This window comes from Misgurnus anguillicaudatus, chromosome 18 (assembly GCF_027580225.2).
Source record: "Misgurnus anguillicaudatus chromosome 18, ASM2758022v2, whole genome shotgun sequence".
NCBI lineage: Eukaryota > Metazoa > Chordata > Actinopteri > Cypriniformes > Cobitidae > Misgurnus > Misgurnus anguillicaudatus.
Window position 1 is genome coordinate 30054021 of NC_073354.2, and position 17370 is coordinate 30071390.

The 17370-nt window shown below is 37.0% G+C and overlaps 1 protein-coding gene across 2 annotated transcripts in view; it reads right to left on the reverse strand.

Annotated features, from left to right (window-relative positions):
• rcan2 (regulator of calcineurin 2) overlaps positions 1-17370 on the reverse strand; it is a 98513-nt gene that overhangs the window by 25438 nt on the left and 55705 nt on the right. The window contains exon 1 of one of the 2 annotated variants that reach the window (XM_055185580.2): positions 8933-9198. The exons of the other annotated variant lie outside the window; for it this stretch is intronic. Within the exon in view, the coding sequence (XP_055041555.1) occupies positions 8933-9019 (87 nt within the window). The 5' untranslated portion in view covers positions 9020-9198. Of the gene's footprint in view, positions 1-8932; positions 9199-17370 lie in introns of those variants that run through there. 2 annotated transcript variants of the gene reach the window in all.

Genomic DNA, 17370 nt, shown 5'->3' on the forward strand with positions numbered 1-17370 from the left:
AATGCTCTACCACTGAGCTATACACTATTAAAATACACTGTAGTTAGGTACTGTATAGCCACATCATGAAAAAGAAAGCGAATCATTTGTTTTGAAAGCTGACGTAAGGACAAGCACACATAAGCAACCTGTGCTGACGTCTTGCATGATCTCAATCCAATAATGCATGAAATTACTGCGGTGCAGCTTTCTGCCTAACAGAAACATCCATCAGTGATAAGAAAGAAGCTAAAAATAACACATCACTTAATTTCAGATTGATTAGGTGATGGAAAAACAGCAAACTGCATCAACTGACAATACTAAGAAGTAAACATGCATGAGATTTGAGACCCTGTCTATGAAATCCAGGCTCATAATCTATTGGAGCATCAAATTATCTCAATCTCAATTAATAATAAAGATATCAAGGTTATATTTTCACATAATGTTCTTTACATTAATGATTTTTTTAGAAATCACCCTAAATGATTTTATAGCTGGGTTTCCACATACAGTATGAGCACAGGCTCCATTAGAATTAAGCAGCTGTACTTCATATCTACAAAAAGCGAGGTGTTATGCTGTTTCTCTCTTCATTGAGGGCGGTGTGGTATGCATGTGGGCATTAAAGCAATTACAGCTGTTCCTCAGCCAAGCCGTGTGTTTACTGTTCATTTAGCGGCATGCAAAAGGTCCTTAACAGGGGGTGGAAGAAGGAAAAACATAAACCGAGCCTAACCTTAACATTCATCTCGAAATGAATGTCAAATTTAACAGTCCCCTGCTTTTAATCGAGACCAGATCCTCTGTTTGCTGGGAGATGAATTAGCCTCAAATAGGGGAGGAGGAAAGGGGAGCTTTTTAAAAACAGTCTTCCTTTTCATGGAGAAACGCTATTTATCTTAAACAGATCCTAAGCCAGATCCCCTTAAGCGCTTCATGTTCGTGTTCAACTTTGACCTCGGCTAAATATAACTTCTTAAAATGTGCAACTATAAAACATCACAATGCTTCTCTTGGGAATACAAGCCTAAAACTGCAGAGATGAGTATTAGCACAGGGACCGTATTTTCGTAGCATGCGAGACAATCTATCAGACGCTGAAAACATCTGAAAATAAATATTACAGTGGAAATGGTACAGAGAAGAGACTCAGTGGAGTATACATTATGTCTGAACTATGCGTGAAGCGACAGATTTATATCCTCTACCTAAATCTGAGTTTTTGTCCTTACCCAATGTAACAAGGGACAGTATGTACATTTTATTGCTCAGTGTGGTTACACTTTTAAAGAGATGGGGTCTTATCAGATTTTAGTTATATTTCATTCAAATGTCATTTTTTTTAGGTTAAGGCCATTGGCAGGTATTTTATCCAAATTGACTTAGTCCATTCAAGCTTTATGTTCCCTGGCGATAAAACCCATGACCTTTGTGGTGCCAATGCAATTGCCATACCAATTCAGATACTCTAACATAGCCAGATATCTGAGGATCCAAAACAATGGTTTCAAACTAAAACAGGGAAAGTTTTTAAACATTTTGGCAGTATGTTTAAATGAAAATGACGTTTCGGGGTCGACAAACTTTTGAACATGGGTTTCCAAGTGCAAGTTTTTGATAATGACACCTGTGCTGGGTCTGTGTAAACTACATAAACTCAAATGTGTAATAATGGTGATGTCATGCGGATTTGTTAATTCAGTCTATAGGCATGCATGAGTATAGCCAAAACAAAACCCAGTCTCACGAAAATACGTACCTATAGACACATAAATTTTAGACTCTTTTTCGTAATACTGTCACGTACTGTCAATTTCCGTGTTTTATAAGTAACAGTATCACAAATTTCTGTTTACGTGTCATTGTCACGTATTGGTAACAGCTTTTTCCTATTTTCAAACCATTGTCATTTCGGTTTAGGGTTAGATTTGGTGTTTGCGTTAGGATGTCATTTTAAGTTTTGGTTTATACTATTTCTTTCTGATTTATTTTTTATATTTCTAACCATTGTAGCCTGGCGTTAGGATTGGGTTTGGATTTCATTTTATGTAAAATTAACCGTAAACCGAAGCGACAATGGTAAGAAAATAGGACAAAACAGTTGAGTAACCAATACGTGACAATGACACGTAAACAGAAATTCGTGAAACGATCACGAAAAAAACACGAAAATTCGTGACAGTATCACGAAAAATAAAAAAAAAATGTACGTGACTATAGACCGTTTCATCGGATGCACGTGCGGTGACGCGTTATGCGTCTGGTCCGACCTTTACTTCCGGTTTCAGTTTTTTTTTAAAGGTCTGACTATTTGCTAAACTGAACTCTTAAAACAAATACCTCGTAGAAAATGAAAAATGTTTTGGTTTCCTAGATAACCTACCTGTTGTATTTTTTTGCTTGTTATATAAATAAACTACGTTTAAAGTACTTTGTTGTATTTATTCTTAGCGCAGTTTACAGGAAGTTACGTGTTAATCACAGACGCCGCTTGCTTATGTTGTTACTGCTGAAACCGTCTATACTGTACGTACGTATTTCGATAATGGCAGCCTACAGGACATTGTTGGTGCTGTTTATTAACACTTCTCTGACAAAGCTTACTAAATTTTGACGCTTAAAGGTTAACTTGTATTAAAAAACCTACCTCATTGTTCGTTTAAATAAAACAATTTGATGCTTTTGCCTTCTTGATATATCCAAGTGCTACAAATGGGTCCCCAGTGCTTCTATTAAACTAGAAAATGTGTAAAAGAATAACCCAGTAACTTAGTTTCGATAAACCATTCTCTGCAAGCATGTGAAAAAATAGGTCATTTAAATTTGGCTCCCTTTGTGATGTCAGAAGGGGATCATCTTAATACCGCCCCTTAATCTGCACTATCCAACCAAGGCACTGCCATTTAGTGCAGAGATCAGCTTATCTGCATTTTAAAGGACACACCCAAAACCGGCATGGCACATTTTTTTCTCACACCTACAAAGTGGCAATTTTAACCTGCTATAATAAATTACCTATATGCTATTTTGAGATAGGACTTCACATACGTACTCTGGGGACAGTAAGGTTTATTTTACTTTTTTAAAAAGTCTTATAAAATGTCCCCTTTAAAGTAGCCTGAGAAGAGAATAAATAAGCAAAAGTTTTATTTTACACTCTGTAACTATTTTCATTATATCTAAGAGAAACAACTGAGATATAACTTAAGTATACATCCCAGGGTTTAATAATAATAAACCGTGACTGATCCTTGCAGTCTGAAGATTCCAGATGAGAATACTCAAATCATGAGGAAAACAAATTGGTCTGTGATTTGATAGTCCTGAGCATGACAAAAGAGAATGATCTCATTTTGCAACATAAGATAATGGCCAACATTAAACCGCAATTTATTTCAAGAGTCTGGCACTAACAAGCAGTGGACAATCAAATGCTTATTGATAGTTCCCTCAGTCTGCAAAGGCAAAGGACGGAAAAGTACTGATCTAATATTTGGATGACTATTCGTTGAACCGTTATGACAGGAAATTAAGACTTCGCTGCAGAGTATAAGATGTCCACACTGTTATTAGAGGAAGCAGGTCACCTCCGTGGCACACAGAAAAATGAAAGTGACCTTCTGACTTGCAACGTTCCCTGCGTGGAGCAAATAAATGTGAAAAGCCTGCTGCTCGCCCTGCTTTTACTCAGCATTAAGAAGCGGCACAGACTTGGAAACTTGAGAGGCAGGACAAGAAACAGAGAGGATGAAAACACTGCATGTTCTTATTATAATCATTAGCAGTGATGCTTATGAGCAGTGGCGGCCGATGACTTCTTTTTTCAAGGGCGCACAATGCGAAGTTCATCGTAACATGTATGTAGCCCAGTAATTCTCAAAGTGTGGTCCAAAAGATGACCTAAACTAGGCAAGTGTTTATAGAATCATCACTTATTTAAGTAGATTTTTAATGCACTTGTGAAACTGTGATATCAGTTCTTGCCAATAACGTAAAAATGGATCGGTGGCTAAACCAAAGAGGAGTCAAAAGAATTAGGATCAAGCGTCAACTGAAAGCAGCTAAAATCCACAGATCTATTAGTTTTCTAATGTACTAGTTTTTCTTTCATGTGTAAAATTCCTGTAATTTCTGTGATTTTGGACATTAAGGGGAACATTTTTTCCAGCATTTTATTTAGGGATGCACCGATATGGAAATTTTGGCCGATACCGATAACCGATAACTCTTTAGATTTGGGGGCCAATAACCGATATCTATAGGCTGATAAATATTCATATTATTTTCACAATGAAAAACTTGCAGACCACGGACATCTTGTCTTTGCGCTAGACTAGCATACTCTTCTTAAGCCCGCAACACGTGTCATCTTCGTGCTATGTCACAAAAAGCACCAATCAAAACTCCACATGGCCAGCAATGAGCAAGTGAAGTGGTTCAACAAACCAAAATAATCCATCATTTATCGGCTTTCATTTATCTGCCTAATTTTGCTTTAAGACCGATAACCGATAATATTAAAAATAAGCAGATAAATCGTGCATCCCTAATTTTATTGTTACCATAGTTACAATCATAAACCTCATATACCCACCCCCTCAGTTTTAAACTAAGGGCTCTTTGGAATAACATTAAGTTGGACCTAGGCTGTTATAGTATGTTTATTGCAGTTTTTTTTCACATGTGCAGTTTGTTGTTCAAATTAAGCTGCAACTCATTTCACATTTACTTTTTCTAATGAAATAAAATTCATATAATAATTTCTGAACATAGCATTGCATTTGTGTTTAAAAAATTAGTTTTTGACTTGAAACAGTTGCATATTAAACTTAAATTTAGCTTATCCTTCCTATTATGTTGTTTTTTGGGGGGCGTGTTAGAGTGAGATTTTGTTAGGTGGTCCTCAGAAAAAAATTGGAAGATAAAGTGGTCCTTGGGCTGAAAAAGTTTGAGAAACACTGATGTAGCCCATCATGTGTGTGGTTTGTAATTTTAAAATATGTGTTCGGCGCGTCGAGTGAACTTATGTGCATCACGTGTCAAAATAAGTGCCTGCTGCAGACATGTCTAAAGGGTTTATGATAAAAGAGACGCTCGCGTTTGCCAGATACTCGCATAATTTTATGCGTTATCAGAGTTTACTGTTAATGGAGTGTCCTGTGTGTATTTTGTGAACGTGAGCATCTCTTTTATCATAAATGGTTTTGACGCGTGTGCAGCAGGCACTTATTTTGACAAAACATGTGGTGCACTGGTTCACATATTTTGAAAACACGAGCAAAACACATGACACTTGAACACATATTTTGAATTTGCGACTCTCTGAAGAGCAGTCACGACGAGCCACCACTGGTATTATTCAAGTACAGCAACCTTCAACCCGGTGGCATGACAACACCGGACCTCGTGGCAAAAAAAAACAGACCGGCCCACCGGTAATTCTCCTGGTCCTCTCAATTAGCCAATCCGGGCCTGTCTCATACCTTGTTGCATAGAAATATCTTGGTTGTGTTGTAAACAACTCATTGGTTCACATCATTTAAGTAACACAAAAAAACAACATCCTCTAGTACTGAAATTGTTGTTTCCGCTTAGTGCTGCACAATTAATCGCATCGCAATCGCAATCGTGATGTCAGCCTGTGCAATTATATGACAGCAAAATGTTGCAATTATATTAAATAAATAAATGTGTGGACTTGTTAACACAAACTTTCTAATAACAGTTTGATGATTTTCCTTGCTGTTTAAAAAAAGAAAGAAAAACGAACAAAAAAGGCAGTGCACGTGTGGCATGCACGTGTGTGGTGTGTGTCGTCACTTATACCAGAGTGAAGATGGATGCAGAGGAGGTTGACAGTGATCTGGTAGCTAAAAAACCCTCTACGTCTGTTGTATGGCGGTATTTTGGATTTAGGATTACTGACACTGAGCAGTTGCTACATCACGTGGCAATACGAAAACATTTCTAGTTTTACAAATACACATTTTAGCATTATCACTAAACTGTGTGTGGATTTTCCTTAAAACCCATCAAGTTGACTCATGATACAATTTAGTATAATCGCAATCGCACATCGCAATATAAGCATCAATAACCGCAATGGGAAAAATTACCCAAATCGTGCAGTCCTATTTCCGTTGTAAGTAATTTTGTATAGTTGTATACAATTCAATAAAGTCCTAATGTAACCAAGTCCCATTCTACATCCGCTCTGAAAAACATTACAGACGTGAATTTTTCCTTTGTAAATGCTTCCATGATGACAAAAATTCCTTTCTATTTCTATTCCCTCCACTCCAGACAGATGGATCTTTGAAAACATTCCTTACATTTTCCATTAAAATACCAAACATAGTCGCTATGCTGTCAGGTGACAAAATACACCAAAGATCTCTCTGGCCTGACCAGATTTGACCCTGGTCACCACGCAGGTATTACACCAGGACATTTTACTGCTTCCAGACCAGCTGCAGTGAACCATTAGAGCTTGAACGCAAACACCAATCCAAATTTAGCATGTGACATCAATAACGACCCTAAAGGTCTGACAGGAAGATGCGAGCATCACAGAATTCAGAGAAAGATGGGGAGAGGGGCAGAAAAATGATGTATCCAAAAGAAAGTGATTTTTCCTAATGAATGGTGTGTAGTGTGAATGAAAGAGCTGTCACAACAACAGTGTGACTCATTGCATACCTGCTCACAGACAAATACCTCTGAGTGCAATATAACCAGCGGGTAGCAGAAAAACATTCGACAGAAAATCATTTAAAGAGGCCAGTTTACAAGAACATTCACTCGAAGACACGAGATGAAACGTTCCTCTCTTATTAGAGCACAAGCTTTTAGTTCACAAGCTTTTTGTTTGTCTTTATCTGAGAAAAACACAGCAATGATCCCCCTAAACAGCAATGATCATTTATATTGAATAAATAAAGTTTTTTTCGGATGAAAGAGACCCTGGTGATCTCACGTTTCTTAGAGGAGTTTTAGAGGAAAATCTCTCAACAATAACTGATCTCAATTTTTATTAAACGATTTAAATATTGACTCATTTCTTAACAAAATCTAGTCATAATATGTGACCCTGGACTACAAAACCAGTCATAAGGGTAATTTTTTTAAAATTGATATTTATACATTATCAAAAAACAATAAAAGAAGAAAAAGAAAGAAATAGACCTTCCATTGATGTATGGTTTGTAATGCTGCGTTCACAACAGCCGCGGTAGAGGTGTCAAGCGCGAGTGATTTCAATGTTAAGTCAATGTGAAGACACGTTGATGTGCATCTGGAGGTCTCGCGGCGCGAATGAGCCGTTTAGTGCAGCACGAATTGAGCGTTGCCGCGGGAAACGTGCGAGTTGACAAATTTGACATTTGGCGGAAAAACGCGCCGCGTTAACCAATCAGGAGCTTGCTCTAGTAGTGATGTGATTACAGGAAGCGAGCAGAGTCGCAGAAGCCCCTCCCATGACGCAAATGTCCATGTTAATGTCGCCATGATTTGAATTTCACGCGCGAATGAAGCGAGTAAAATCAAAATGTTCAAGCGGCAAACTAGACATGGTAGACGCGAATTTGACGCCTCATACGTGGCTGGTGTGAACCCACAGTTAGGATTGGACAACATTTTTCGGAGATACAACTATTTGAAAAATCTGGAATCTGAGGGTGCAAAAAATGAAAATATTGAAAAAAAATCACCTTTAAAGTCGGGGTGCGTGATCTCTGAAAGCCAATGTTGATATTTGAAATCACCTTAACGAACACGCCCTACCCCAATAGAATCTGGACCTTCTTTTGATAGACCCGCCACACACATATGCAACCCAGTCAATGATGTCATTTAGTAGACACGCACCTTACTGCTGATTGGCTACAAGTGTTTTTCAAAAATCATGCACCCCGCCTTTAAAGGAAAACAACACAATATTTTACTATGTTCTTACCTCAACTTAGATTAATGAATACATACTTTACGTTTTTTCAATGCATGCACTTTTAATCTTTGTACAGCGCTTCTTGAATGTGTTAGCATTTAGCCTAGCCCCACCCATTCATTCCTATGGCTCCAAACAAAGTTTTATTTTGTGCCACCATACTTACTCGTGTAACTACTCATGTAACAGTCTTTAAATAGGGAAAACATGGAAGTGTTGTTTGGTGGCTTCTAAATTCATCCCCGTTTGGATCCTTAGGAATGAATGGGGCTAGGCTAAATGCTAATACATTCACGACACGCTATACAAAGATTAAGTGCACGCATTGAAAAAGATAGGCATGTATTAATTCGTCTAAGTTCAGGTAAGAAAATAGTAAAATATTGAAAAACTGTGGTGTTTTCCTTTAAAGTTGTCCAAATGAAGTCCTTAGCAACACGTATTACTAATGATAAATACATTTTACATTTTCAAAATATCTTGATAAAACATGATCTTTTTCTCCTAATGATTAAAAAAATATATAATTGTGACATATACAATGTATTGTTGTCTACTGCTACAAATACACCCTTGTTACTTATGAATGTGGTCCAGGGTCACATATTAATATTACATCTCTTAATTCTCTAAAATGTCAACAATTGTCTTATTTATGCATATTAAATGTAAGACAAACAAACGTTAGAGACCAAATCTTCTCAGCTAAGAAAGAGCAATGTCTGCGCATTTAAAATTTTGTTTGGGATAAATTTTCATCTGAGATAAAGTTGAAACAACCCACTTTTAAAATTCACATGATTAAAACATCTTATGTTGTGTACTTTATTTTAAAGTATCCAGCCTGAATTTACTGTTCCCAAGTCTAAACATTTTAACGTTTTTTATTTGTACTTCAAAATGATGAATGAGCGAGTAACACCGCCTAAATATCTCTCTAAATCAGCGTGATCCATATATCCTAATAAAAACATGCAGTCACGCTTGATGTTTCTGCCCTACCTTGACCTCTTGATAGGTGAACACTTCCACGTCCACCGCACAGGCGATGAGGGTGGAGATATTACAGTCCACGCTTCTGGAGGGCATGCTGGCCTCACTCAGCGTTCAGAGATGTCCGGCCCCTGACAGACAGTGTGTGCGGAGCGTGTCTGGATGCACGCGAGGCTCTGTGTTTAGATGTGCTGGTTTCCTGCTCTGAAAAGCTTGCTGTAACTCTGAGCGTGTGTGCGCTCTCGGCAGTTCTACAAGAGCGGGCGGGCGGGCGAGCTAGTGAAGCGTGAGCCCCCCCTACTCACTCGCTCCATGCGATGACATCACTGCCTCTTTTATGAAGGCTTGCTCGCCAAAGCTGCGCTTATTTAGTCATACACTGCATCCTATTCGTCTCACTAAATGAGTAATTGCACATGAGATGCATTTGATATCTCAGTAAAATGAAAGGCAAACTTTGCTTAAAGGTACACTCCACATTTTCCAGCTCCCCTAGAGTTAAACATTTGGTTTTTACCTTTTTTGAAATCCATTCAGCTGATATCCGGGTCTGGCGCTACCACTTTTAGCATAGCTTAGCACAATCCATTGAATCTGATTAGCATAGTGCTAAAAACAACCAAAGAGTATGGATATTTTTCCTATTTAAAACTTGACTCTTCTGTAGTTACATCGTGATCTAAGACTGACGGAAAATTACAAGTTGCGATTTTCTAGGCGATATGGCTAGGAACTATACTGTCATTCTGGCATAATAATCAAGGACTTTGCTGTTGTAACATGCCTGCAGCAGGCGTAGTGATATTACGCACTGCCCAAAATAGTCCCCTTAGTAACTTTCAATAGAAGGAGACTATTTTCGGGCACTGCGTAATATCACTACGCCTGCTGCAGTCATGTTACAGCAGCAGTCCTTAATTATTACGCCAGAATGAGAGTATAGTAGCCATATTGGCCTAGAAAATTGCAACTTTAAATTTTCCGTCGGTCTTAGTACACAACGTAACTACAGAAAAGTCACGTTTAAAATAAGAAAAATATCCAAACTCTTTGGTTATTTTTTAGCGAGATGCTAATGGTCTAATCAGATTCAATGGATTATGCTAAGCTATGCTAAATGTAATACCGCCAGACCTGGAGATCGACTGAATGGATTCCAAAACGTTAAGAAACAAACCTTTATCTCTAGGGAAGCTGGAAAATAAGCATATTTTCAAAAAAAGTGGAGTGTCCCTTTAAGTCTTCTATACAAAGAAAAATACACACAAATCTCACAAAATGTCTCCATTGGGGTTTCCGAACAGATCAACAATGTCACAAACTGAGCTCACAATATAACATCTCACATTTCTTGTTACATTTGCACAAATCCAGCTTATATCCATCTACATTTATTTTACAGCTGTACACTTTTCGAAGCATTTTTAAAATGGTCTCATTTGTTTCTATTTTTTATTTCTCTTAAAGGTGCAGTGTGTACATTTTATTAGCATCTAGTGGTGAGGTTGCAAATTGCAACCAACGGCTCAGTCCACTGCTCACCCCTCGCTTTTAAAACGCATAGAGAAGCTACGGTAGCCACCACCAGAAAAACATTATCGTCGGAGACAACTTAGTAAAAAAAGTTTGTCCGTTAGGGCTTCTGTAGAAACATGGCAGCACAAAATGGCGACTTCCACGTAAGGGGACCCTTTAGATAAAACGTCTCGTTCTAAGGTAATAAAAACATAACAGTTCATTATAAAAAGGTCTGTATACACCCCCGATAATATAGTTTTGTATATTATTTTGCATTTCTGTCAAGAGATCCTTCTAAAAATTACACACTGCACCTTTAAGCTACTATGTTGATACTTAAATGAAACACCTAAAAAACCATCAAATGAATAAGCAACATACAGTATGAGCAATAAAAGTTGGAAGCCATACATTTTTCCTCTAAAACATTTTATGTGCCACACAGCTGCATTATACCATACATTTACAGTATATATACTGTGTTGCCTGGTATTTTAACCCATGACCTTGGGATCGCAGCACAATTCACAGCTGAACTGCCGTAGGCAAATCCAACAGCTTATTATTGAATGTCTGTCTCCCTCTAACAGTATTTGTGTCACTTAGTCAGATAGTGGCAGGCAATATATTAGTGGGAAGGTTGGCTGATGGTTACAAAACAGGACAGCAGTGTGACTCAGCGCTGCAGATTTATAAGCAGTCGCGTCATACACAGCATAACCATTGAGGGAATAAAAGCAGGAGGTCTAAAATAAGATGGGCAGCAAGAGAGACAAAGAGATGAGGTGTATTTGCCCACTCGTGACGAGTGTATTATTAATATCTCAGACTGACATCATTTTAACAGTCAACAAAAAAACCTTCTAAATTTAGGAGGCTATTTTTGTTTCTGATGCCAGATGTTCACGCACTTCACTTACTGTTTAGATGACAAACCATACGAGCAAAATGTCTATTAGAATACAAAACATTGTTTAGTCAGAAATTACTCCATGTATAAGTCAGCAATGCTGATGTGTCTCGAGGGAGGTTTATACCACTTACATGGCTGTTTATTAGAACTAATCGATATTGATTATTTGAGAAAAATGCAATAATTTTACTGGCTAAATAAAATTAAGCAACAATGTAAAATATCTAAGTTAATAAATTAATAAAACATTTTCATGATCTTTTATTCATGTATAAACTACCCTATAACACGACTATAACAAGTCGTGTTATAGTCACAAAATATTTGATTAATTTATTCATGTTCATGGCACCAAATTCAGCTTTTTTGTGCCTTGAGCACGAATGTCTTTTTCATGGCAAATTTCTATAAATATAGTTTTTCTGTCTGTGGCATGACTTTTGTGTCATTTTATATTGTTTTCTTTTTTTTCCTATTTTTAAATAATTGTCACGAAAAAGACATTCGTGCTCAATGGAACAAAAAAGCAGAATATCATGCCACAAACACAAATAAATTAATCAAATATTTTGTGACTATAACATGACTTGCCGTGAGACTGGGTTGGAACGTGTCTCACAGCACTTTATGATAAAAGACGGTTTTATCGGACGCGTGTGCCTTGTCGCAGTTACGCATCTGGACGGAACTTAACTCATTCCCCGGCAGCATTTTTTTAAAAGTTGCCCGGCAGCATTGTGACTTTCACAAAAGTTTCACAAAATGCCTTCCAGGAAATTTTTCTTTTAAAAATATATAAACATACAAATATATCAAATGAAAGAACAGACCCTCTGTTTTCAAACAAACAAAATGGGGAAAAAACTTTCATCCTATCTATATTTTTTTCTCTGCTTATAAACTCTGGGTATTTTTCTTAAAAAAATATTTTTTTAGCAAAAAACTGAAATAATTGCATTTTTGTGAAGGAATTTTGTTAGAGATCAGATTCAGAATGATTATCAAAACATACACAGAGTTTAAAATTAGTAAATAATTTTTTATAAATTGGGTAAGAGCCATCTAGTGGATAATCGCGGTATTACAGATCAACATAACTCATCAGGAACACTTTTTTATGCAAATGTTTTCTCTTAATTGACGAGATAACTCATCAATGGGGGAAAGAGTTAATGGTTGTTTATGGGACCATACAGCCTAACAAAGAACCTTTTAGGAACTAGTGCTGCAACGGATTGCAGTTGATCCGCGCCCGGTCCAGCTCGAGTCAGACGTAATCATATTAAAGATCAGAACTCTTGATGTGTAAACTTTAGAGAGTTGTGCTACTCTCTCTCATTAAAATACTAAAATACTCTATTATTTTGCTAATAGAGCAATGAAAAACAATGTAAAGTTTTTATGTGGGATGTCTGTTTATGCTGCGCCGTTTGTAATTTGCCCTCTGTCTGTGTGTGTGCGCGCGTTTAAGGGCACCGAGTAGTGCACACATGGAGAGATATGCAGTCTGTGCATGTTTGGTCTTAAAGAGACAGTAACCTCAATTGACCTTAAGTCTGTGTCATTAATTGTAATCAAACAACCCAAGACAAAGATAAAATCACTTCTGAAGCTTTAAAAAAATAATAATTACATTTAATTAACACAATAAAGACAGTGTTATTATTCATTTGATTTGTGTACCTAATGATTTCAGACCTTACGTAATGTGCAACTTTGTTCTTTTTTATAAATGTTTGTAATTTCTTGATTTGTTATTAGATTTTTCCCATACTTTTTTTTGCTGATCCGAAAAATGATCAGATTCGTGCCTCAAAAAACATAATGTGATCCGAACCGTGGGTTTTGTGATATGTTGCACCCCTATTATGAACCTTTATTTTTTGGAGTGTACAGTAGGAATCTGCAGCCCTGGCTGTTTGATCCTCTTTTACTTAAAGCAATACATCACACAAATATCTGACCACCGAATGCTGCAATTGACCAATCACATATACCAGACGTCCGTGTAATAAAGCAATCTAAATCAGGGTAAGATTGGAAAAATATAGCATGTGAGTGCTCTGTACTAGTGGGACCAACAAAAAGGTCAGTCTCTGTTATAAATGGACTCGAGCAGACAGTTGACTCATCACATTGTCTGCACTAGCGTCTCCAGAAGATCATGTTTACCTTTCCAGCACTCCGAGAGCTGATAGAAGGGAGCTGTGAGAGTATGTTTCATCGTCCTTTACCGATGAGAGCGCTGGTTTTATCTGAGCGAGTCAATAAACGGGCTGCTTTAATGACTTTGGCACCAAGACAACCTTGAGAGGGGAAATGGTCTCACCACATGACACTGGCGCAGAAACGTCTATATGGTTGCTGATAATCTGAGCAGGCTTCACTGTCATGGATGGATATGAGACTGCTGGTATATTGTGCTCTCTGATAGTGACTGTGCAAATGACATAATGGTCCTTGAGAATGACAAGGAAAGAGCAGAGGAATACTTACTAAACATGTCATGGCATGCTTTTAATTACAGAGCAGAATAACAACGATTTTTGTTGTAAACATGGTTTTTGGCGTATTGATTAAAACACCGTGGTTAATTTTCGTAAGGGACAATCACACAAACAAATAAATATTACTGAAAGGATTAGATGTTGTATCATGCACTATAAAAATTCACCGCATGATCTTACAGGAATTCGTAAGTACCTGCATTTTCCGAGTTGGCTAATTCATATGAATTCGTACAAAGCGAATCTGAAAAACGTTGAAAAATCAATTATTAAAGCCTAACCCTAACCGCAACGTCACAGGGGCAGAAGCAAATCGTACAAAAATGAACAAATGTGGTCGTACGGATAAATGTGAAATACAATACACGTCTTTTGAATTGAACTTAATTTAGATTTTTTTTTGACATAAATTACAAAAAAATATCTTGAAAACTAGCGTGATCTACTGCTCACAGTCCAGAGTCCAGACACATTCACAATCCAGACACATTCACACATCTGGCAGCGTTTCAATCCAAAACACTTTATAACTTTATCACTACACTGCAAAAAATGACTTTCTGCTTAGTATTTTTGTCTTGTTTTCAGTAAAAATATCTAAACATTCTTAAATTAAGATGCTTTTTCTTGATGAACAAAACGACCCAAGAAAATAACTCTAGTTTTTAGGCCAAAAATATCAAATTTAAGTGGTTTTCTGCATAAAACAAGCAAATAAATCTGCCAATGGGGTTAGCAAATTTTTCTTGAATTTAGTGTTTAAGAAAAATGTTCAAGATTTTTTTGCTTACCCAATTGGCAGATTTTTTTGCTTGTTTTATGCACAAAATCACTTAAATTTGACATTTTTGGTCTAAAAACTAGAATTATTTTCTTGGGTCATTTTGCTCATCAAGAAAAAGCATCTTAATTTCAGAATTTTTTGATATTTGTAACAAGACAAAAATACTAAGAAAATGTTTTCTTGAAAATAATGTGTAAATAAAGTGTTTCCTTGGATCAAACCCATGACCATTGCACTGCTACCAATGTGCCACCAACTGAGGCTAAATCATACGAATTGTGATTGAAATGATTCGTTAAAAAGGATCAACAACCGTTGCTGAAATGCAATAATGTTAGGGACTTTGTTAGGGAACAATGTCTTTAGTGTCCTTCCAACAGGATCACACAGAAGAATGAAAAAAACAAAAAATAATTTTTAATAATTTTTGAAATCATACAATGTTCTGAATCAGAAACCATGCATTCAGTTAACAGCTAAAGTTTATGTTCTTTAACTCTTTTCCCACCACTGAAGAGTTAACTCTTTAAGAGAAAATGCTTCCCTGACAATGACTGTTTTTCCGGCAACTAAATATTCTTTAGTGGAACATTTTATATCGGATCACGCGCCCCCTCGTATACTCTGGCGCCCCGCTAAGGAGACCCGGACCCCAGGTTGGAAACTACTGGCATAGAAGATGTGACACATGTGGACACACATATTTACAGAGAGACTAGCTTAAGATAAACCTTGTTTTTCTGCACTAATGTCACATCCTTATACTAGAGAATCACTTGACCGCAGGCAGTACGGGAGAATTGTGACATAATAAACGTGCTGTCTCTCTTTTTCTGTCTGTCTCACAGATTGAGTGCTGTCTCAAGGGTTAGTGACAGTCCACAAGTGTTGAATCACAATAGCAGTGGCTGGGAATCTAAACCAATCTGTTTGGGCTTTGTAATGGAAATGCTGTAATCTGTCACTTCTCCACTGAACACAGAATGCAATGAATCAACACAGACAGCAATTCAGCTCTCACATTATACAGAAATACACTACGCAAAAAAAACCCCAGATAGACTGGAAGTGTGTCAGACACTTTCAGTTGTAAAGAAAATCGCAAGAAGTTTAAAGATGGTAAGGAACTAAGATCAATAATTTCACGCGATAGTTTCCTATGCGCAAGTGTAACTAAACTTTATTTAACTTTTGCTCCATGTCCCCTTAGGGGCTCCGTATGTGTCTCACAATTTTAATACATACTTTTTTCTGTGTTTAACAAAGTTATATACAACTGTGAATACATTATGACAGAATTTTCATATTTAGATGAACAATTTTTTTTTTCTTGGTCTTACTATTTACAATTCTGTAATACAGTTCATAATGCTTTAAATTCTATTTCAAAGTACTTTAAATTCTACTGAAAGGTTTAATATGGACACATAAAGGCGTGTACATGCACGCACATTCACACTCAATTTCTGTGCACGGTTATTATCAGATCCACCTTAAGCAGAATCAGGTTGCCAGATGTCCTTTATTTCCTCTCTGGACATATTTAATTTGATGAGGCCGATAACGTTCCTGCATCTGCAGGGTGCGAAGGCAGATGATTCGCTGAACTGAAACCACCTGAATACACTTAACAGAGAAATTCTGCGTTTGATAAAACACAAGGAGAAAGGTCATTGAACTGCTGGCAATTTGCAGTAATAGATAGGTGGATGAAGATTGCGTTGAGATGTCTGTCTAGAATGACCATCCGAGTTAGGGTGACCTTCAGAGTGATTGAATTCCTTGGATTTAAAGGTGCCATAGAATAAAAAACTGTATTAATCAAGATGAATAATAAGAGTTCTGTACAAGGTAATTACATATCGTGAGCCTCAAATGCGTTTGTTTCCTAATTTTTATGTAAACCTCGTGCAAGCAAAAGACTGATGGAAAACAGGCCAATCTCAAAATAACACTGACTTAGATGTTACAGTCGAGAGGTAGGCCCGTAACATTAAATTAATTACAAAGTTGTTAAAATGCTAAAAACGAAGTTGTGATTTCTGAGTTAGCGCTACATGCTAATTAATGCTATATGCTAGCATTTAGGCTGAAGTTCTACTATTGACTTTACAGTTACGTTTACGTTTTCATGCAAAGGTCAAATCCTAGGGTTGTAAATGGACATGTAAAAACATTTCTGGATCATTTTTGCACTTAATAAAGATATTTATATGGGACCTTTAAAAAAAGTATTAACTTATAAACTTATATACTCTATAATATAACTACCCTCATGCATGCATCCCAGATGTATATGATTTCCTTTCTTATTATATTAATATTTTAAACTTGTTCAGAGATTGATTATTTGTGTATCCATGGTAACGTGGCTGTACGTCGATAACATTGAATCTTATTGGTTCTTGCATGTCTTGTGACTAGTTGTCATATGCGTAGACACACCTTGTGAGATTTTACATTATTGACGTGCCGCCTTATCGATCTTTAAGGGCTCTATCTTAGACCCGGCGCAATGCAGTGCAATGCGCAACGCAAGTGTATTTTGCTAGTTTTCACCCTGCGCAATTATCATTTTCACGTTCAGCGCCACGTTGTTTAAATAGCAAATGCATTTGCGCCCCCTTTTGCGCCCATGGGCATTCTGGTCTGAAAACGAGGTGTGTTCAGGCGCACTGTTGGCGCGTTGCTATTTTGAGGCAACTAAAATAGACTACGCCATTGA